The sequence below is a fragment of the Dysidea avara genome, chromosome 1 (assembly GCF_963678975.1).
Source record: "Dysidea avara chromosome 1, odDysAvar1.4, whole genome shotgun sequence".
In the NCBI taxonomy this organism is placed as follows: Eukaryota; Metazoa; Porifera; class Demospongiae; order Dictyoceratida; family Dysideidae; genus Dysidea; species Dysidea avara.
The window spans coordinates 55,085,457-55,108,516 of record NC_089272.1 but is presented as its reverse complement, the minus strand read 5'-3'; the positions used below and the strand labels follow the sequence as shown (position 1 = coordinate 55,108,516).

Here is a 23,060-nt window from a genome sequence, read left to right as displayed (position 1 = left end):
ACTTTTGCACATGTGATCATGGAGTCTTTTGTATAAGGTAAGCAACACAAGCAATAAACATTCACTCTATGTAGCATTGCTTTCCCTGGAACTTTTAGTACATCTTCTTGAGAAATTTGTTGATTGTTCCCTTCTATAAGCATTGTAGGAAATGAGACCGAAGCTCGGTTTGTTTGTACAATATGGCAGCTGGATCAACTCCACTGCACAATGAATAAGCAAATGCTAAAGCAAGCAGACCACAACAAGAGCCACCCTCCTGCTGTTGCACATCTGAAAATGTCAAAAAGAAATACTGTAAGAGTGTGGTGTTCTAATCATGGAAGCTGCTGCTTTCTTGGTGTCCAATGAAAGATCTCTACTACAGTTACTATCATAGACCATGACTTGCTTTTCTTTGCAATTCTTATTTGTTACTAACACCCAGTGAGATTTGAAACAATGTAAAACCTGTACAAATTCTCCTTCTTCTCTTTCAAAAGTACTGGTTTGCATTTTACCAACATCATGACAACCATTAATTTCTGGTAATTTCTTTCTGAGCAGTTCTTGTCCAGCATTAATCAGTCTTCTGTTAAGCCACCCGTTGGGATTTTTAAGGTATCAAAATCAGAATAAAATACCTTAGCTCCAGAGGTGACTTTAAACACTCCCAGTTCATCACTTTGAGAATCTTCATTTGAACTTAGTGCCAAATGAACTGGCTTTCTTGATGTCTCGCTTTCACAAAAGTTTATTTGTCGCTATATACCACTCCATCTCTAGTGCATTTTTCCCAGAGTGCGCAGTACTTCTGCATGAAGAGCAAAACTATTCCCTCTGTTTGGGAGCTGCCATTAACCCAGCACAACACAAGTGTAATCATTGCAAGCATCCACGACAACAAATGGACATTGATCCTTCCTCTTCTTCTAAATCACGTTCACAGACTTGGCAATAGTATTTCATGTTTCTTTTTGACTCAATAGCTCAGCACCTTGCTCCATGAAACATCTGTGAAGTACTTTCTGATTCTAAAAATGTTAATATTCTCATCAACACATGTGCTAGGAAACATTGCAGGTCTGCTTTCAATCTCATCACCATCATCTAGGGGTAAGCCATCACCCATGGCTCTGTCAACACATGACTTGGGGACAAACCATTCCAACATCACTAATTCAGAGACAAATGAAATAAATGAAATTAAAGTTTCATATTAGCACACACATGTTAAAAATCAAGACACACGATAGTGTGTCGTGCGGCCCAAGAAGCCGGCGCGCCACACCGTGAGTATATTAACAGGAAGAAAGAAAATGCAATTTTCACACCTATGTAGCTCTGTGATCCCTTATCCCATTGGAACCAAATTTGCTAGCGACGTGCCGCCCAGTTAGGGGAGTCTACATACCAAATTTGAAGAAAATCGCTCCAGCCATTTCCGAGATACGAGCAAACAAAATTTCGTTTTAATTTCTTCGTTTTTTTCTTCTACTTCTTCATTTCGCACACTTCGCAAAATCCGCCATAAAACACGAATGCGTGCTCGGATCGGGCTGAAATTTGGCACACTTAAAGGGCTCATTAAGGCGGAACACTGTACCAACTTTGGTAGGAATCCGATGAACATTCACGGAGTTATGACCGATTATTTGCGTAAAATAAGGTCGAAGGTCTGTCACGCCTACAGGGTAAACCCCTTGGAGGAATCAGTTGAAAATTGATATGTAGATGGAGCAACCATCGTAGGAGTGCCTTTTTGTGGTTTGAAAGGAATCGGAATAAAGACCATCGAGATATGACACAAAACCCAACCTGTGTCAAAATTACGCGATCGATTTTTATGAATAAAAAAACTATTAGTTTTCGTGTCTACCAGGCAAACCGCTTAGAGCAATGAACTGAAAATCAGTATGTAGCTGGAATAATCATCATAGAAAGTTCTTGCAGTAGTACAGAAGAATCGGATTACAAATCACTGAGTTATGATTCGAAAGGCAACTATGTGCAGCAAATGCGAGATCGAGATACTCTAATAGAACAGTCACCCTAATAAAGCATTCAGCTGCATGTATAATTTACTCAGTTATATTACATTGCAAGTTATTCTGTAGGGAATTCAGCTACAAACAAGTCACCCTGTAGTCAGATCAGCTAGAAGAAGGTACCTAATAGAGAGTTCAGCTACAAAGAAGCCATCATGTAGAGAGTTCAGCTGAAATAAATCACCCTGTAGAGAATTCAGCTACAAACAAATTATCCTGTAGAGAGATCAGCTAGAAGAAGTTACCTTGTAGAGAGTTCAGTTAGAAACAAGTCATCCTGTAGAGAGATCAGCTAGAAGAAGTCACATTGTAGAGAGTTCAGTTACAAAGAAACAATCATCCAAAGAGTTTAGCTGCAAACAAATCACCCAGTAAAAAGCTCCGCTATGAACAGATCACACTGTAGAGAGTTCAGTTAGAAACAAGTCATCTTGTAGAGAGATCAGCTAGAAGAAGTTACCTTGTAGAGAGTTCAGTTACAAAGAAACAATCATGCAAAGAGTTTAGCTGCAAACAAATCACCCAGTAAAAAGTTCCGCTATGAACAGATCACACTGTAGAGAGTTGAGTTAGAAACAAGTCATCCTGTAGATAGATCAGCTAGAAGAAATCACTTTGTAGAGAGTTCAACTACAAAGAAACAACCATGTAAGAGAGTTCAGCTGCAAACAAATCACCTGTAGAGAGTTCAGCTAGGAACAAGTCACCCTGTACAGAGATCAGCTAGAAACAAGTCATCCTGTAGAGAGTTCAGCTACAAGAAGTTACATTGTAGAGAGTTCAGCTACAAACAAATCACCCTGTAGATAGTTAAGCTAGAAACAAGTCACCCTGTAGAGAGTTCAGCTAGAAGAAGTTACATTGTAGAGAGTTCAGCTACAAAGAAACTACCATGTAGAGAGTTCAGCAGCAAACAAATCGCCCTGTAGAGAATTCAGCTACAAACAAATCACCCTGTAGAAAGATCAGCTAGAAGAAGTTACCTTGTAGAGAGTTCAGCTAGAAACAAGTCACCCTGTAGAAAGTTCAGCTAGAAGAAGTTACATTGTAGAGAGTTCAGCTACAAGAAACTACCATGTAGAGAGTTCAGCAGCAAACAAATTGCCCTGTAGAGAATTCAGCTACAGACAAATCACCTTGTAGAAAGATCAACTAGAAGAAGTTACCTTGTAGAGAGTTCAGCTACAAACAAATCACCTTGTAGAGAGTTCAGCTAGAAACAAGTCACCCTGTAGAGAGATCAGCTAGAAGCAAGTCACCCTCTAGAGAGTTCAGCTAGAAGAATTTACATTGTAGAGAGTTCAGCTACAAAGAAACTACCATGTACGGAGTTCAGCTGCAAACAAATTGCCCTGTAGAGAATTCAGCTACAAACAAATCACCCTGTAGAAAGATCAGCTAGAAGAAGTTACCTTGTAGAGAGTACAAACAAATCACCCTGTAGAGAGTTCAGTTAGAAACAAGTCACCCTGTAGAGAGTTCAGCTAGAAGAAATTACGTTGTAGAGAGTTCAGCTACAAAGAAACTACCATGTAGAGAGTTCAGCTGCAAACAAATTTCCCTGTAGAGACAAACAAATCATCCTGTAGAAAGATCAGCTAGAAGAAGTTACCTTGTAGAGAGTTCAGCTACAAACAAATCACCCTGTAGAGAGTTCAGCTAGAAGAAGTTACATTGTAGAGAGTTCAGCTACAAAGAAACTACCATGTACAGAGTTCAGCTGCAAACAAATTGCCCTGTAGAGAATTCAGCTACAAACAAATCACCCTGTAGAAAGATCAGCTAGAAGAAGTTACCTTGTAGAGAGTTCAGCTACAAACAAATCACCCTGTAGAGAGTTCAGTTAGAAACAAGTCACCCTGTAGAGAGTTCAGCTAAAAGAAATTACGTTGTAGAGAGTTCAGCTACAAAGAAACTACCATGTAGAGAGTTCAGCTGCAAACAAATTGCCCTGTAGAGACCAACAAATCATCCTGTAGAAAGATCAGCTAGAAGAAGCTACCTTGTAGAGAGTTCAGCTACAAACAAATCACCCTGTAGATGGTTCAACTACAAACAAGTCACCCTGTAGAGAGTTCAGCTAAAAGAAGTTACATTGTAGAGAGTTCAGCTACAAGAAACTATCATGTAGAGAGTTCAGCTGCAAACAAATTGCCCTGTAGAGAATTCAGCTACAAACAAATCACCCTGTAGAAAGATCAGCTAGAAGAAGTTACCTTGTAGAGAATTCAGCTACAAACAAATCACCCTGTAGAGAGTTCAGCTAGAAACAAGTTACACTGTAGAGAGATCAGCTAGAAACAAGTCACCCTGTAGAGAGTTCAGCTAGAAGAAGTTACATTGTAGAGAGTTCAGCAACAAGAAACTACCATGTACAGGGTTCAGCTGCAAACAAATTGCCCTGTAGAGAATTCAGCTACAAACAAATCACCCTGTAGAAAGATCAGCTAGAAGAAGTTACCTTGTAGAGAATTCAGCTACAAACAAATCACCCTGTAGAGAGTTCAGCTAGAAACAAGTTACACTGTAGAGATATCAGCTAGAAACAAGTCACCCTGTAGAGAGTTCAGCTAGAAGAAGTCACATTGTAGAGAGTTCAGCTACAAAGAAACTACCATGTAGAGAGTTCAGCTGAAAACAAATTGCCTTGTAGAGAATTCAGCTACAAACAAATCACCCTGTAGAAAGATCAGCTAGAAGAAGTTACCTTGTAGAGAGTTCAGCTACAAACAAATCACCCTGTAGAGAGTTCAGCTAGAAACAAGTCACCCTGTAGAGAGATCAGCTAGAAACAAGCCACCCGTAGAGAGCTCAGCTAGAAGAAGTTACATTGTAGAGAGTTCAGCAGTTTAGCTGCAAACAAATCGCCCTGTAGAGAATTCTGCTACAAACAAACCACCCTGTAGAGAGTTCAGCTACAAACAAGTCATCTGGTAGAGAGATCAGCTAGAATGGTCACCTTGCAGAGAGGTCAGCTACAAAGAAATCTCCCTGCTTCATCTTTTCTTCTTCCTGTAGTAAAGAAAAAATGACAGGTTAAAAAGCCCTAAAGCCGGCCATAGGCTGGCTTTGGGGTATACAAATACAAAGAGAAGTGAAATCTAATCCAAAACAGCCAAGCTGTAAAAAAAGAGTGCGGCCCTGAGAAAGGCTATGGTGAAAAAAGATGTGAAATCCAAGGTGGCGGCCAAAAAATGGCTGTGATGGTAGGTTAATGGTAAAAATTTTAATAACGACAATTCAGGTGAATTTTGTGCCAAGACCAAGCGGCACCAAATTCACCTGAATTGTTGTTATTAAAGCGGCACAAAATTCACCTGAATTGTCGTTATTAAATTTTTTTTACCATTAACCTACCATCACAGCCATTTCTTGGCCGCCACCTTGGATTTCACATCTTTTTTCACCATAGCCTTTCTCAGGGCCGCACTCTTTTTTTACAGCTTGGCTGTTTTGGATTAGATATAGATTTCTATATAGATACACATAATTGAGGCAAAATGTCAAGCAGAAAATCATAGAGCATGTGCTAAAGACCCACTATAAAGAAATATATGGCTATATAAGTCATAGGAATCATGCAGAGTATTGACACTATACCATAATATACAGAACTTGTATTTTGGCTATTTTATTACTTGACTATACAAGATTGATCTGACATAATTTTGCAGTTTTGAAACTCTATCATTAAATATTTATACTTAGTGTATCCTCTTGCGAAGTTCCAGCCTAATACAGCAATAACATTCAGAGGAACAGTTCTATACTGTAAATAAGTGACAGATTTTTACTTAATAATTTATGAATACGATGAAGTACAGAATTGAAACTTGACTCATTATGCTCGCCATGAATATACAAATATATATTGCTGGATGAGTATTTGCTTGTATCCCCTTCTTTTACCACAGACAAAGACGAAATCAAATCATCTTTATGCATTTTTAGAAGTGCTTATATTACTAAGCTTAAAAAGTGTAGCTGTATAGCAACTGAAATGAGGTATAGAGTTTTAAATACAGCCAGTTCTTAATTTCAGAGGTAAATACAATGAATATAATTCTGTGATCTTACTTGTCATTTCTTTCTCAAAGTCTTTAAGCACCCACTATTATATTAAAAATTATAAATTTAAAAATAAAGTAGGAATCCAATTGCAAGTGATAAAAAGTAGTGAAACAAGAGATGAACAATGATAGCTATTACAGCATAGCTCGGCCTACTTTGGCATGACATAGCCATTATTTGTGACTGAATTTGGCAAAACTAGGCTTCAACGCACAAAGCTTCGTTAGGAGATATGGTGATTTTAAGTAATCATTGTGTAATAACTTCCCAGTGCCTACAACTGTGCAAACAAAATTTGCACTAATTATTCATCTATTTACTAGCTATCACTGAGTGAGTGTATAAATTTCTGATATTCAAAATTTGCCCTGTTTTGGGCAGCTTTTTTCGAGTGGGTAATAATATCACAGGTGGTAGTAATAGAGTGGGAGGGTGGGGGGTGGTGGGTAGGCTTAATATAGGAGTATACAATGAAGTAAGGAATCCAGAGGCCAAGTTTGGGCTCTCCATGGCCCTACATGGCCCTCAAATCACTCCAAATTGACTGAGAACAATATTGGCGAGCTCTCTGTGAAGTCCCAGCTCACTACACACCATTATCACAAAGCCATGGCCATTTAATGGCGCCAATCTCCCACTCGTGGTTTTGACAGGGTCGGCAGAAAGCTGCTACAGAAACCAGACTTGCCAGTCCTGAAGGAAGCACAGTGTGGAATATGATAGTGTATTAGACCAGCAATCCATTTCTGGTAAAAACGTAAGTTTGATTTTGTGTGTGTGTGGAAGCCTGGTTATATGAAATCCGGTCACATATGCACTTTGTGTTCAATGCCAAAGTAGGAATTTCCCACCAAGCTATGCTGTAATAGCTACCATTGTTCATCTCTTGTTTCACTACTTTTTATCACTTGCAAATGGATTTCTACTTTATTTTTACACTTATATACTAGTTTTTTGTTAAGGCATACAGCTAGCTATAAACCTGTGACTGTTCTGTTAGGGTGACTGCTGTGTTAGAGTATCTTGAGTCAGCAAAGATGTGCGCTTGCCCAAAAAGGGACGTGGTTTTGATCAATTATAAAGTATCTCGAGTCAGCCTTCCAAATTGAAGGTGTGTGGTCACTGAAATACAGCTAGTGCAAAAGGGGTGTGTCATCGTGGTTTCGATTGATAGATCAATAATGCATAGAATGAGGAATGGGCATGATCCTGTGACCTATCGTGAAAGCTATCCAGTACCAGTACCTCCATACAGTAGCCTCCATCATAGATTATATAAGTAGGCATTCCAGTATCCAAGATTTTGAATAAAAATGTTCTCCGTATATTCCCAAATAGAACCCTGGCACAAAATGATAACTCGTGTTAAACTTGGGATTGCTCCATTGTCCGTACTCCAATGAGGATGAAAATCGCTGTGGGGTTTGTCCACACGCTAATCATCATGAAAATCTTAGTTTTATCATGCGCGTTACATATAAGTAAGTTTTGTGTTGTTTTGTAATCTTTTCAAACATTGTAATGTATGTAGAATACTTTAAAACTTTAAAAAACCTACTGTTGGGTGAAAGGTAGTTATTGGTGCTTACTTTAAAGTGCGTAGTTACTTCACTAGGGTTAGCGATTTTCTGCTTCAGAGCAATTTTCTGATGGCTGTGTCATCAGCTCAAAAGTATAAACCACTTCAAAGTCGGCATAACAATGCCATAATTGAAACCACAATTCCACCTTTGGTATTGTTGCATCATTGTGGCACCTCCACTTTAGTTGTTTACCTTTATAAGTTGTTAACATGATGTTTTACCAACTTGAGAAGTCACTTGCCTATGGATATACACCATTGTATTGAGAAGTGTGCAGTAGGTGAAGCATATTTGCTCACCACAAAGCATACAAAGACCGCTGAGATTCAGTAAGACCTGAAGTTACTCTCATTACATGTACAAGCTTGCAACTAGAAGCAACTGCAGTTTCAAGATATCCCAGATTGCTAGATGGCTTCCTGATTCAACTGTGCCATTTTCCCCTTTAAAATGTATGGGGAGCCCCGGAGAAAAAAATGTACTTTTTTCAGTTTTTAAGCACTGTGCATGCCAAAGTAGCTAATTGCAATCCAACAAAACTATACATTTCTGAGATCGGCAATCACTACTCTATCTATTGAGCATATAAAAGCCCGTTTTTCCAAAATTTAAAAATTGGGCTGGAATGCCTAATATAAGTAGAAATATCGATCTATTCCTCCATACAGTAGCGTAGTCTAAGCACCGTACATAATCTTGTGGCGTCTATTATGCTGCTTGAAGAAAGTGTTGATACAGAAAATTAACGCCTCGATATGGATGAAGAAGACAAGCAGCCTGATTGAAGATAAAAGGGAAGACAAGGTGCAGAGGGCACACACTTGTCGGAACCCCAAAAGGCACATCCCACTGGTGAGTTTGTTATTGTGGCAGTGGCATAAAATGGTGGCCGTGCACTGCTTCATTTGGCCTCTAGGCATGCAAATGCAGTCAGTCAGTCAGGCAGTCAGTCTAAAATTCCAAGTTTTGGCAATTTTTAAAATTCTGCATCCGGCCACCTGTAAGCATTTTGTTGTATAATTAATGCTGTTTATGTATTATATGGACTAGTATTATTCCATAAAGGTGATTTTCGTTTCGTAAGATAACTCTAGGGTGATTTTTAAAGGCGGAATTTTGGGCGGCGCGCAAAAATATCACCTGGATTCCTACTTATTAAATGGTACGACTGTATCATTTGATATACACATTAGTGATGCCATGATACGAAAAATTTAATATCACAATAATCACAATACCATGGGACTTATATCACGATATATTAAATGAATAGAGCATGTCAATGTTTTCAAAGGACCAGTTTTATTCACTTGACAGTTAATTATTAATAACAACGATTTGACAAAGTTGATACTTGTTTTTTATGCATTACCACATGCTGCCTGAAAAGTGTCAGCAGTACTGCTCAATTCATCTAAAGACAGTAGACACATATTTGGCATAGCATTACTAGCAGCAATGCATGCTACAAGGCATTAATGCTAAAGCTATTATTGTCACTATAAAACTAAACATTACATAACATTCAGATAGAGTCTCTTCTTCCATTATTATAACATTTTTGTAAACACTTTATGGGGAGGTGGACTAAAATACACTTGGTGCACTATCAATGTTGAAGGTGCTGAACTGAATAAGTGCAAATTTGATAACTGCATGTTCATGGTCCTGCATACACAAACAGAAAATAAAGTAACTTATCAAAGGACTAAGTTTAAAATCACAGATCATCAAAACTTGGTAAACCAAATTAGCGAAAATGGATCTCCAACACACAGCTATGTTGATGCTGACAGATTGGAAGTCATTAGCTTTGTTCAATCTCTCTGAAGTTATGAATTGTCAAAAGTTGATGTGTCCTTTGCAGAAAAACTGCCACAATATTACACAGTTAGTGTTAATCACAGCACTGCATACATGTGAGCAGTGACCAAATTCTGCTGATTAGCTAAAAAGTATAACCAACAGTACATAGCATGGTTCTCCTTTTTATACTAGGTATAGCACACCACATTTTACTGCTAAACTGCATATTTCACTTAGAAGCTATCTGGTTTGAGACAAGGTTTACACAGGAACAAATGCTGTTTCACAAAACTTTGAATGCTGGACTACAACATCAAAATTAATGTTACTACATAAGTATCAAGACACACAGTAGTGTGTCGTGTGGCCCAAGAAGTCGGCGTGCAACACCCGTGAGTATATTGACAGGAATAAAGAAAACACAATTTTCGCACCTCCGTAGCTCTGTGTTTCCTTGATGAAACAAGACGATGTTTGCTGTGGACGTGCCCTCCAACTTCAGCACTCAACATTCCAAATTTGTGCAAAATTGTTCACGAGTTCCCGAGATATGCGACTTCACAAAAATTGGCTTAGTTTCTTCATTCCTTTTTCTCTTCTTATTTTCTTCCTCTTGTCGCACACTTACAAAAACTGCTATAAAACGCGAATGCCATATCCAATTTCCTTGAAATTTGGCACACAGAAGGGGGATATAAAGGAGCATCTCGGTACTAACTTTGGCTGGAATATGATAAACAGGCAAAGAGTTATGAGCGATTATTCACGAAAATAATACCAATATGTTGTCAAGCCTACAGGGTAAACCGCGTATGGGGAAAAGCTGAAAATCGGTGGGTGAATAGGTTAACTATTGAACCTCAAACCTTTTGTAGTTTGAAAGAAATCGAGCTAAAAACCAGGAAGATACAACGAAAAACCCAACAGCATGTAATAATTATGCAATCGAGATTAGCTAATAAAAAAAACGACTGCTTGCCACGCCTACCAGATAAACTGCTCGGGGTAATGCTTTGAAAATCGTTGTACAGATGGAGTAATCATCTTAGAAAGGCTCATCAATGGTGTAGAAGAATCAGACTTAAAGCCACGGAGTTATAACACGAAATCCAACTTGGTACAGCAAGTGCGAGATCGAGATACTCTAATAGAGCAGTCATCCTAATAGAGCAGTCACCCTGAAGAGAATTCAAAAGATCAGCTAGAAACAAGTAACCTGTATAGAGATCAGCTACAAACAAGTCACCCTGTAGAGAGATCAGCTACAAACAATTCACCCTGTAGAGAGATCAGCTAGAAGAAGTTACCATGTAGGGAGTTCATGCAACTATGGAAAGAGATAGTTCAGCTAGAAGAAATCACCTTGTAGAGTTCAGCTACAAAGAAACCACCACGTAGAGAGTTCAGCTACAAACAAATCGCCCTGTAGAGAGATCAATAGAAGAAGTTACCTTGCAGAGAATTCAGCTACAAAGAAACCATCATGTAGAGAGTTCAGCTACAAACAAATCTTCCTGTAGAGAGATCAGCTAGAAGAAGTTACCTTGTAGAGAGTTCAGCTACAAAGAAACCATCATGTAGAGAGTTCAGCTACAAACAAATCACCTGTAGAGAGTTCAGCTACAAAAAAATCTCCCTGTAGAGAGATCAGCTAGAAGAAGTTTCCTTGTAGAGAGTTCAGCTTCAAACAAATCACCCTGTAGAAAGATCAGCTAGAAGAAGACACCTTGCACAGAGTTCAGTTACAAAGAAACCACCATGTAGAGAGCTCAGCTACAAACTAGTGACCTTGTAGAGACATCAGCTAGAAGAAGTTACCTTGTAGAGAGTTCAGCTACAAAGAAACAATTCTGTAAAGAGCTCAGCTGCAAAAAAATCACCTGTACAGAATTCAGCTACAAAAAAATCACCCTGTAGAAAGATCAGCTAGAAGAAGTTACCTTGTAGAGAGTTCAATTACAAAGAAACCACCATGTAGAGAATTCAGCTACAAACTAGTGACCCTGTAAAGACATCAGCTAGAAGAAGTTACCTTATAGAGAGCTCAGCTACAAAGAAACCATTCTGTAAAGAGCTCAGCTGCAAACAAATAACCTATACAGAATTCAGCTACAAACAAATCACCCTGTAGAGAGATCAGCTAGAAGAAGTTATCTTGTAGATAGTTCAGCTACAAACAAATCACCCTGTAGAGAGATCAGCTAGAAGAAGTTACCTTGTAGAGAGTTCAGCTACAAAGAAACCATTTTGTAAATAGCTCAGCTACAAACAAATCACCCTGTAGAGAGATCAGCTAGAAGAAGTTACCTTATAGAGAGCTCAGCTACAAAGAAACCATTCTGTAAAGAGCTCAGCTGCAAACAAATCACCTGTACAGAATTCAGCTACAAACAAATCACCCTGTAGAGAGATCAGCTAGAAGAAGTTACCTTGTAGATCGTTCAGCTACAAACAAATCACCCTGTAGAGAGATCAGCTAGAAGAAGTTACCTTGTAGAGAGTTCAGCTACAAAGAAACCATTTTGTAAAGAACTCAGCCACAAACAAATTGCCCAGTAGAAAGATCAGTTAGAAGAAGTTACCTTGTAGAGAGTTCAGCTACAAGGAAACCATTCTGTAAAGAGTTCAGCTGCAAACAAATCACCTGTACAAAATTCAGCTACAAACAAATCACCCTGTAGAGAGATCAGTTAGAAAAAGTTACCTTGCATATAGATCGTTCAGCTACAAACAATTCACCCTGTAGAGAGAGCATCTAGAAGAAGTCACCTTGTAGAGTGTTCAGTTACAAAGAAACCACCATGGAGATTTCTGTAATCAATATATGTATTATATTATTATATTTTGTACATTTACTGATAAAATATTTAAAATACATCTACTTCATCTTTTCTTCTTCCTGTGGTAAAGAAAAATAGATAGGTTAAAAAAGTCCCAAAGCCGGCCATAGGCCGGCTTTGGGGTATACAAATACAAAAAGAAATGAAATCTAATCCAAAACAGCCAAGCTGTAAAAATAAGTGTGCAGCCCTCAAAAAGGCTCTGGTGAAAAAAGATGTGAAATCCAAGGTGGCGGCCAAGCAATGACTGTGATGGTAGGTTAATGGTAAAACATTTAATAACAACAATTCAAGTGAATTTTTGTGCCGCTCAAAATTCACCTGAATTGTTATTAAACTTTTTACCATTAACCTACCATCACAGCCATTTCTTGGCCGCCACCTTGGATTTCACATCTTTTTTCACCATAGCCTTTTTGATTGCCGCACACTTTTTTTACAGCTTGGCTGTTTTGGATTAGATTTAGATATACACGTAGATTAAATAAATTTGTACTGGAAAATTATATGAATTAAAGTAGTTCATAAAAATGTGCGTGCTCTGATGGTTGCACTTGATATCAGTTATATACGTAGTAACAGATTACTTTCATGCATACTAAAATTTATTCACTTAAAACTTCAACCTTAATCATTTGCATGGTGAAGTCAACAGGTCAAAACAATTATCTAATATTAAATTGTATGATTTCTAACCTTCATTAGCTTCTACTTCATCACAACATTCAACTGATAAATGACCACCTTGTTCACAAATTTTTGTAATCTCTTCTAAACAGGCAAGCCTTGATTTAAACTCCTCCATGGATACTTCTGATGCTAAGGTAGCCAATTTCTGAGCAACACTATTGCTTTCCTAAACTTCTCATGCTGAAAAAGCACTCCACGCTTTGGTTGCATAACCATGCTAACATGAAAGGAATCTCCATTGTCATCATACGAATCCTGTTCATTCTGATCTTGTAAAATAAGCTGGCTTGATCTGTAGTACTCTAGAGTCCAACGCTCTGCACACAATGTAGGCTGAAACAGTGGTAAATTGGCATTCAGGAAAACAGCAAATATATGCTTACACGGCAGCTGCATTGCTTTACTGAAAGAGCAAATACAATCCTCTGAAGATGCAGAAACTTTTACTTTGCTTGATGACTCACACTTATATGTACCACCTACACTTGCCTTTAACTTAACGTGGTTGGCCAAATCAATCTGCTTTACCACATAAGATAGGGCAAATGGAGTAATAGCTGAAATGAAGGTATATAACACAACTTTTTTGCTAGCCATAAGCACAAACAGTACTTTAGGTATCTAGCTTATCAAGCATTAAAGTGCAATCTAACAATGTTCAACATAACTGTCACTTGCCATTACATCTTACTGATTGATCATGTGAGCTACCTGTATCAGTATCGGAATTGAGTATTGATACTCACTGTATCATACTGGTGGTATCAATATTTTCCATATTGCATTGCCCAGTTATGCCCAAAAAAATTGAGTGCTTGTTTGGTATTAATATTACAGACAACACTACAGTAACTCCTGCAAGAATAAACTTTTTCCCAAAACACACTGTTGGGGACAATATTAATAGCTACTGTAGCTGCATAAATGATTCAACTCACTATGATTCCCAGTTTTCATCATTTAGGTTGCTGAGTGCTAGTTTAGCTGCTATGATACAACAGCAAACTGAGGACTTTCATATCCCTTGCCTTCAACAGACTTGCTCTACCATCCGTCAGTCCAGACAACAAATAATGACTTCTAGCTTAGCCAATATCAAGTCTCATGTAGATCCTTAGCTTCAACGAACATTGAATAATCTATGTTAAATGCTCTTCGCTTTGGTTAACTGCTCTTCCACTTCAAGAGCATGTAGAGATTTCATTTGAACAAACAAGAATTTAGAGATGTACTGTGTCTGAGGTATGGCTGGAAACTAGCAAATATTCCAAGTCACCGTATGTGCGGAACTTCATTTAGTGTTGATCATGCCATGATTTGTCGACATGGTGGCTTGACAGGGTTTTCCATCCCAATGCACCAAGTTATTATCAGACGCGGGTTGCTTCCCTTTTTTGTCAACATGAGCTCGAGAAGAAGTGAGAATATGGGGATTGTATACGTAATGTTGACTGTGAATCTTTCATCCCACAGCTTGTTTATTCAACTTTTGGTGGTTTGGGCAAGGAGGCTACTATTTTCTACAACTGTCTGGCAGATCTATTATCACAGAAGCACAATACCTCTTACAGCCAGACACTCTCCTGGATGTGCTGTGTTTTACCATTTTCACTATTACATTCCATTGTACTGGCCATTCATGGGAGCAGAAAGCTGCAGTCAAGAGCGAGAGCTCCCTGCTGTCTCCACTGAGCTACGTTTAGTGGAGAGCTGTACTCTTATTGATTAGAACAATTGTTATTTTGTTTTTGATGTGTTGCTAAAAAAATAATAATAATTAGACTCACTATACCCACAGTGCACTGTACAATGAACTTACAATTTGTTGGGACGCTCTCCTATGCTTTGAAATTTATAATCCTTCCCACCCTCAATGCAGCAATAAGTTATTTTGGAATATACCAAGTTGCTTCTGTTAGGCGCTCTCTGCTTGGCTGTCTTAATCTTCCTGCTATCTCTGGTGTAAAACTGAACATGGTGATGCTTCTGGTACTTCTTGATCTCTTCTTCTAAGACTGAAAATGACTCAAATACACTTCCCACTTCTATCCCAGAGGTGGCGGCCATTTCCTGGCTCATCTCCTGGCATTATAAGATCACGTGATCTGTGCCTGAAAAATAACTATTGTTCTGGGACCAGAAGAATAGCAACTCTGTATAAACTAAGTGCAGGGGAAAAGTTATGATAAGTGCTGTAGCTTTCTTAGAGTATTTACTTGACGCTGTGTTAGTGTATCTCAATTGTTTTCGGGAATTGTAAAGTAATGTGTTGCTTAGCTTTAGTTAAGTGCGATCGTATCCATGCTACTGATATACAATATTTAAGGGGAATTAAGCACGGTGGATATCTGACAGTAGTGGCTAAGTGATTTAGGGTTTGGGAATAATGGTTTGAGCCCTAAACTACTTTTATTCACATATTTCTTGCAGGTAGTTTCTTCTTAATGACTGATCTATTAAAATATCTCAACTGTGTTTGTTTCACATGTTCAGTTTTTGCTTTATATCTCCTTATGTAATACTCTCACTCTTTTAAATCGCAATAGGTTTATGCTACAATGGTTAAACTATCTGTAGATTGATTTTTAACTCTTATTAGTGGCTTATCCTGGAGGCATATGACAAAAAGATCTAACTTGTAAATTTTGAAAATAATGTTGCTTGTAACTTAGCAATACTACCAATTTGTAATTAAACTGGAAGATGAAGATGCTGTATTATACTCTCTGTATTATACCCTCTAAATTTGAAGAGAATCCGATACAATCCAATAAAGCTTGTGCAAGCTATGGCACATTGTAATGCAGCTATCAATTTATTATCCCACCAACCCCCCTCGGGCATAGATGAAGTTTTCCTTACAGGGGTAAATAACATGTTATAGTTGTTACACAGATATGAGGGCTTTGCCTGATATGTATGCCCTGTGTTGGGCTAGTTACTTTGTAAAAGTAACTAGTTACATATTACTTGCAACTGAACTATTTAGTTACAGTTACATTATTACCCATAAAATAAAGTAACTATAATAATATTACATATTATATTACTTTGTGTCCACAGCCTTAAGCTGTCACATGTGAAACTACCACCTTATCATGTGACATGATTGCGTTGTTGGACAATGTGCAAATCTTGGTTATAAGTAAGAAGCTGGTGAATAAGCTTCATTCACTAGGCTTCATTACTTCGTTGTGGCTAGGCGTTACTCAGTGGATTACTGACGATATTAGTAACTTCGTTACTTGTAGTAATAATATTAAATAATATTAGATTTGTTACAGTAACTATATTACATAGGTAACGCGTTACATTTGTAAGTAAAGTAACTTGAGTTATATTACCTGTTTTTATAGCGTATTTCGTTATATTACTTAGCTACACAAAAGTAATAATATTACATAACACTTTACTCCCAACACTGTGTATGCCCGACTGCCCGAGGGCAGTGAGCATACATATCAGGCAAAGCTTGAATGCCCCTTGCTACAGCTAATATAGCCTGTACAAGGTGATCAATCACCAAGCCAATACGAATGCAGCCACTGTGTATATTATATATGCATACCTAAAATTTTCGATTATGCATCATGATCAGCAGCTAGTACGCTCTGGTTACATTCAGTTACAATGAATGGACATGTCCTAGGGATATCCGGAGAATTTCAGTTACAGCATATGCAAGTTTAATATGTTAATCAGTGCCATTGAATCATTTATGGAAAACATTAGTACAGAGTTTATTAAAGGCCTAGATAGGTAAGCTTGCTTGTAGAGTGGTTACTTCATGCAGAGTGGTAGTTTCATGATGGGGTGTGTCTGTATTCAAATATGTGCGGAAACGATTGGTGAATAAGCTATAGTACTTATGCTCACCTTAGCCCAACATTTTTCAACTCATAGGATGGCTAGGATAACAAAATGCTCTGTGGTTTCCATGGTGAAATCTAAGTCGTGCGTGAGTATTAATCGATCCTCACAATGGATTTCTGCCTCAGCGTGACATGTCTATATAATCACTGCCCAGTTGTAGTCCGCGCTACATTTCGTATGTAGCCCAGCTAGCTGGGGCTGCATATGAAATGTAGCCAGGATGGTTTCTTTGATCTAAGGTGTGAAAGTGTTACATGAAACTGTTGTCCCACTATGAGGAATTTGACGACTGCTTTCATTAGCATCCTCTATACAACAATGTCAATTCGCTTGTTGCAATTTGGGCTTAAGGTGGAAATTTGACACACTAGGTTTGGCCTACTATGTATGTGGCATTAGACAATTGGGTATGTCAAATCCCCACTATGCTCCATATATTCCTGAGGGGATGGTGTGACAGCACATTGATAGATGCATAAGTGTTGTGAAAAGAAAAATCAAGGTTACAAAACATGAAGAGAATACGTCAGACAAACTTTGAGGTGCACATCTTGAAAATGGCTGGAACAATTTAGCTCAAATTTTGTATGGAAGATGTACCACCCCAAGTGAGATTTCACAGAAAACAATGGGATATTTTTGTAGCATATGAGTGTGCAACAGACAAGTGAGTATTATAAAAAACAAGGAAATGCAAGTTTCACATATCTACAGTGTAATTTGTACTTTGGTAACTTAATGGCTGATATGCATTTGCACTACAAGTACTAAAAGAATCTACACATATATATATACTGACCCAGTCTGGGAAAACCAGGCTTATTGCCTATTTTAAAGTATCAAGAAATGCCGGTTTTAAGTGTTGTAACTCGCAAATGGTTGAAGCTATGTGTACAAAATGTTTACACGATTTACAGCAATTCTTTACATTCCAGAGCATCCAATGTACAAGTAACCAGCCGCCAATTTTAGATAGTTTTTAAACTGAGGTTGAATGTATCAGGCAAGCTCCAAATGGGTGGGAGGCAAGTACCCAGAAGGAGGGAAAGAGGCTGTTCAAAAATTGAAAGGAAAGTGTAGGGATGAATTAGGCCAAGTTGTGGGCCATTCATTTACCATTCAGGGTAGCTACATGTAGTAAAGCCCCACATGACATGTACGGATCATCACTAGGCTTGGGAATAGCAGCCAGCAAAAGCAGACCACTCAAGCCTAGCTGATTCTGATTGTGAAATTTGATAGTTTATTCCTGTAGCTTTGTGTTCTTGGTGAAAAATCAAATCAGCTGACATGGGTGATAAGACCGGTTTTCCCAGATCTAGTCACATAATATTATACCACTCATTTGCAATGTCCAACTGGCTCACTATTCATAATCACACTTGGCCTTAAGGATAAAATAATGCAAGCGTAAATTAATAGCCTTCATCAATCTAAAAACTCTGACTATGGCAGCCTCCATAATAACATTTTAAATTGCTACAATACAGCTAGTGTAATAATTACAGACTATAGGCTTAACATGTACAGTACTTTTTGAACATGTTATGTTAGTAATTCTACCTGGTTCCAAACAAATATTGGTAGTGGTTGATGCCACTGCTCCATTATTGATGCTTATTGCATGGACTGTGACATCGTGTAGACCACTTGACACATTTGTGTAATTAAAGCCTTCAAAACCTACACAAGAAATTAAAATATATAACAACAAATTGGGTATAAAGTTTTATTGAAATTACTAAAAAAAATGGTTGTACTTACATGGCACAGAAGGCTGGCTGTCGAGCTGACATTCAAAGGTTGCATTTTTAGTAGAATTGATTGATACCAATGTAATGTACAGACTTTGAGATATAAACTGAGCAGAAACCATGAAAATTCTTTGTGGACCAAGGAAAGCAGTTACTGGTACACCATTCACAGTTCCTTTCACAGTGACACTGTGTTGTTCACTATGTGAAACACAAGTAAATGCAAAGCCATCAAAGCCTACAATAGTTTAACAATAGAGTAGTACACATGTATACGTACATACTGTCTTATGAACTCACATGGTATAAATGGTCCATCATCCAGTTGACACTCAAAGTTTCCAGTAACTGAAATTCCTATTATAATTGATGTTCCTTGATATGATGCAGTTGGATGGAAGTCAGGTGGTGTTGCTGAATAATAAACAAACAATAAGGGATAAGATCACTTAACAACATTAATTTATTTCTGGTTCACAGCACAGTAATTACAGAAAACATAAAAGAGCATGGAAGTTGAACTTAAGTTGCAATTGTCTGTATTAAATTGTTTGATATTATTGACATCTCTCACACTTTTCTATGTTGTGCTCCACACTCTACTCATGGTCAGAAATAGATTTATTCATTTATAATATAATCAAGAATCGAGTCTTTCAAAAACTCCTTTTCCCCATAACAACAATGAGGTTATGAATTATCTGCCTGGTGAGTTGATTGAACCCGACAGTTTAGGAATAATATAATATTATTTTTAATCATGTGCTTTAATACTCATGTATGCATGGATCTGTATGCATTACAACTATAGTAATAATTATATAGTGTAATAAAAATTACTTTTTAAAGGATTCCTAGCTTTAAAAAGTAGTGAAACAAGAGATGATGGTAGCTATGTATGAGAGAAAATCCCTACTTGGCATTATAGCAATGTGGTAAATCCTTAAACTGGCATGTTTTCATCATCTTTTCAAAGTAGAGATCAAAACTACGGATTTCCTTCATAGCTACCACCATCTCTTTTATTGCTGGAACCCTACTTGATTTTTAAAGTAATAGTTTTATTACATTATTTCATCTCCAAAACAAATGCCAAAAAAATTTAGTAATTACCATAGCCCTATCTGATTGGTGTTACCTGCTTTCTGTAACGCACTACAAATTTTGAATGCTAGAGTAACCAGACTCTTCCTCTTTATGTGAATGGGCGGGAACCACCAGACTAAAAGCCATACCCAGCCTATGGGTTTGTTTTTTTTTGCATAAATTGTGCTTTGTTAAAATTTAAAAATCTATATCCGGTTGCCTGTAAGTTCTTTTTTTGTTTTTAAGGCTGTAGTTTATGTTGGTCTATTTGATAAAATAATGTAATTTTCATCACTTACGATATTTCTATGATGGATTGTAGACACATTTTTTTAAAGCAGATGTATCACTTTTTGTAGGGGGGAGTGGGGAACCTACGTACTAAACAGTACTACCATACACTTTGAGAAGCTAAACTCAGGCTATAATGTTGTATAGTAACATGCTGCTCCTATCAATGATATAGCTACACTCTTTTAGACACAATCTTGATGACACAGTACACTTGTCACAATTCAAACCTGGTTCAGTGTATTTGTATCCAGCAGATACAACAGCAGTTGCTATTTCCCTTAGTAAAGGAAACTCTGCTTTAGTCAAATTTTCAGCCAGCTTCTGGTTAGGATTCTTCAGCAATTCTTTAATATTATCAATGTCCTCTTGTGTTGCAGACAAGAACTATATCAGACCAATTAATATTAATATAGTGTATTGTATAACCAGTACACAGTTGAATACATGTAACAGGGTAGGAAACAACTAATTAAAATTCACACCAGAATGGTGCTATTTAATGTACGTATATCATATGTGTAGCCCATGCACTATGTAAGGTATAACATATCCTTCTGAAACAATATGCAATATGTATACTTAATAGCTGATGGTAAGAGAAAAGTTGTTTTTTGTAATATTGACAATGTGAACAAAACTTCCCCTTCCTCAATACAATTCAACAAAATGGCATTATTTAAAGGCATGCAAATTTTAGTGAATCATTGAAAGCTAAAGCTGTACCATCATCCCTGAATTGTCAACAGAAAAGCTTCCCGAAAACATTTGCTATATGCTTTAGAGTTGCCATACCAACAAGTCAATCACAGCATTGTAAATTTCTTTGTAGACATGCAAAAGTTCCATAATGTGCAAAAGTCAAAATAAGAACAGAAAAAAACTGGCATCAAGACACACGGTAGTGTGTCGTGCGGCCCAAGTAGCCGGCGCGCCACACCGTGAGTATATTTACAGGAAGAAAGTAAACGCGATTTTCACACTTTTGTAGCTCCGTGATTCCTTATCCGATTGAAACCAAAGTTGCTACAGACGTGTCGGCTAGGACGGGGAGTCCACATTCCAAATGTGAAGAAAATCGCTCCAGCCATTTCCGAGATACGAGCGGCCAAAGTTAGGGTTTTTTTTCTTCGTTTTTTTCTTCTTCTACTTCTTTTCACACACTTTGCAAAATCCGCCATAAAACATGAATTCGTCCTCCAATCGGGCTGAAATTTGGTACACTTAAAGGGCCCATTAAGGTGGCGATAAAGCAATGACGCGCACAAGAAGCCATAGCAAATACATATGACGTAACATATCATATACTACGCAATTTGTGGTAAATCAGGCGGGGGCTAATTCGGCGCAGAACCATAATAAACTTACCAAGCGTAAAAACAGCCACGAATAACAGGTGAGTTGTTAGCAAAAACAACAAACAGCTGCTGTTACACATTTCAGGTGGAATGTAACTCACCTTTACAACAAATTGACAACCTTGACAACGTGAAAACAAGCGCTACTAATAATTATTATTTGTTTCGACTCACCTTACAGCCTGTTACAAACATTATCTTTTCTCTGTAGACACGGGTTGAACAGCCACGAAACCTCGTATGAATGGTAAGCAATAGTGTCTGAATAATTCTACGTATCGGTATATCATATGTCCATTCTATGGCTTCTTCGCTTAGTACGAACGGTGAAACAAGGCTATCATCTGCTTTTAAACGCCATATATTTCGACTTGTAAATCGCTTCCACTTATTGATACGTAGGATGATTCTTGTAATAGTATGCTTTCATCATGTGAAGTATTGGAGCTAAAACTTGAGGTTATTGAGAGATAACGCGTCTTCTGTGGTCCACTAAGTACCACCGATTTCTTGGTTTGAGAGCAGTTCTACGCTTTATACTCTCTACGAATGATAGATTCCTGTATGCATAGTTTATTTGTATGCAAAATTAAGTACTAGCTTTCAATATGTCTTAAATTGAGACCATGTTGAGACACAGCAGATTGTTGTCAAGAATGCGCGTTATTACTTTAGCGCCACCTTAAAGCGAATCTCAGTACCACGTTTGGTAGGAATCCGATGAACATTCACGGAGTTATGACCAATTATTTGCGTAAAATAAGGTCGAAAGTCTGTCACGCCCACAGGGTGAACCGCTTGAAGGAATGAGCTGCAAATTGCTATGTAGATGGAGTAACTATCGTAGGAGTGCCTTTTTGTGGTTTGAAAGGAATCCAGTTAAAGGCCATCGAGATATGACACAAAACCCAACCTGTGTCACAATTACGCGATCGATTTTTATGAATAAAAAAACTATTAGTTTTCACGCCTACTAGGCAAACCACTTAGAGCAGTGAGCTGAAAATCGATGTGAAGCTGGAATAATCATCATAGAAAGTCCTTGCAGTAGTACAGAAGAATCGGATTACAAACCACTGAGTTATGATTCCAAAGCCAACTACGCTATGGGTAAACACCTCGAACAGGCTCTGCTTTCTGTGTACACCCTCCAGTGCCTAACTGGTAAAGTAGATAATAACAATAACAATAACGTGTAACATATGCGAGATCGAGATACTCTAATAGAACAGTCACCCTAATAGAGCATTCAGCTAATTTATTTACTCCATTATAGAATTCTATTACATTGCAAGTTATTCTGTAGGGAGTTCAGCTGCAAACAGTTAATCTTATAGACAGTTCAGCAAGAAGCAAGTCACCTTATAGAGAGTTCAGCTACAGATATATCGCTGTAGTGATTCAGAAGAATCAGAACATTACAAGTCACACTGAAGAGAGTTCAGCTATAAACAAGTCATGCACCCTGTGGAGAGTTTGGCTACACTCTCTAGAGAGTTCAGCTACAGACAAGTCACTGTGGAGAGAGTTCAGCTACAAAGAAACTACCCTGTAGAGAGTTCATCTATACAAACAAGTTAACCTATAGAGACCAGCTGCAAACAAGTAACCCCAGTGGCGGATCCAGGATGGGGCATTTGGGGCAAATGCCCCCCCCCCCCCCCCCTTCAAGAAATTGCAT

At 37.9% G+C, this 23,060-nt stretch overlaps 1 protein-coding gene across 3 annotated transcripts in view; it reads right to left on the bottom strand.

The window, feature by feature from the left end:
• The window catches only part of LOC136269411 (collagen alpha-1(I) chain-like), a 77,060-nt gene that overhangs the window by 7,138 nt on the left and 46,862 nt on the right, over positions 1 to 23,060 (bottom strand). For all 3 annotated transcript variants that reach the window (XM_066064981.1, XM_066064972.1, XM_066026211.1), the window contains 4 exons: positions 20,252 to 20,408; positions 18,945 to 19,058; positions 18,655 to 18,882; positions 18,454 to 18,573 (listed from right to left, as the gene is read on the bottom strand). In XM_066064981.1, the coding sequence (XP_065921053.1) occupies positions 18,454 to 18,573; positions 18,655 to 18,882; positions 18,945 to 19,058; positions 20,252 to 20,408 (619 nt within the window). The remainder of the gene's footprint in view (positions 1 to 18,453; positions 18,574 to 18,654; positions 18,883 to 18,944; positions 19,059 to 20,251; positions 20,409 to 23,060) is intronic.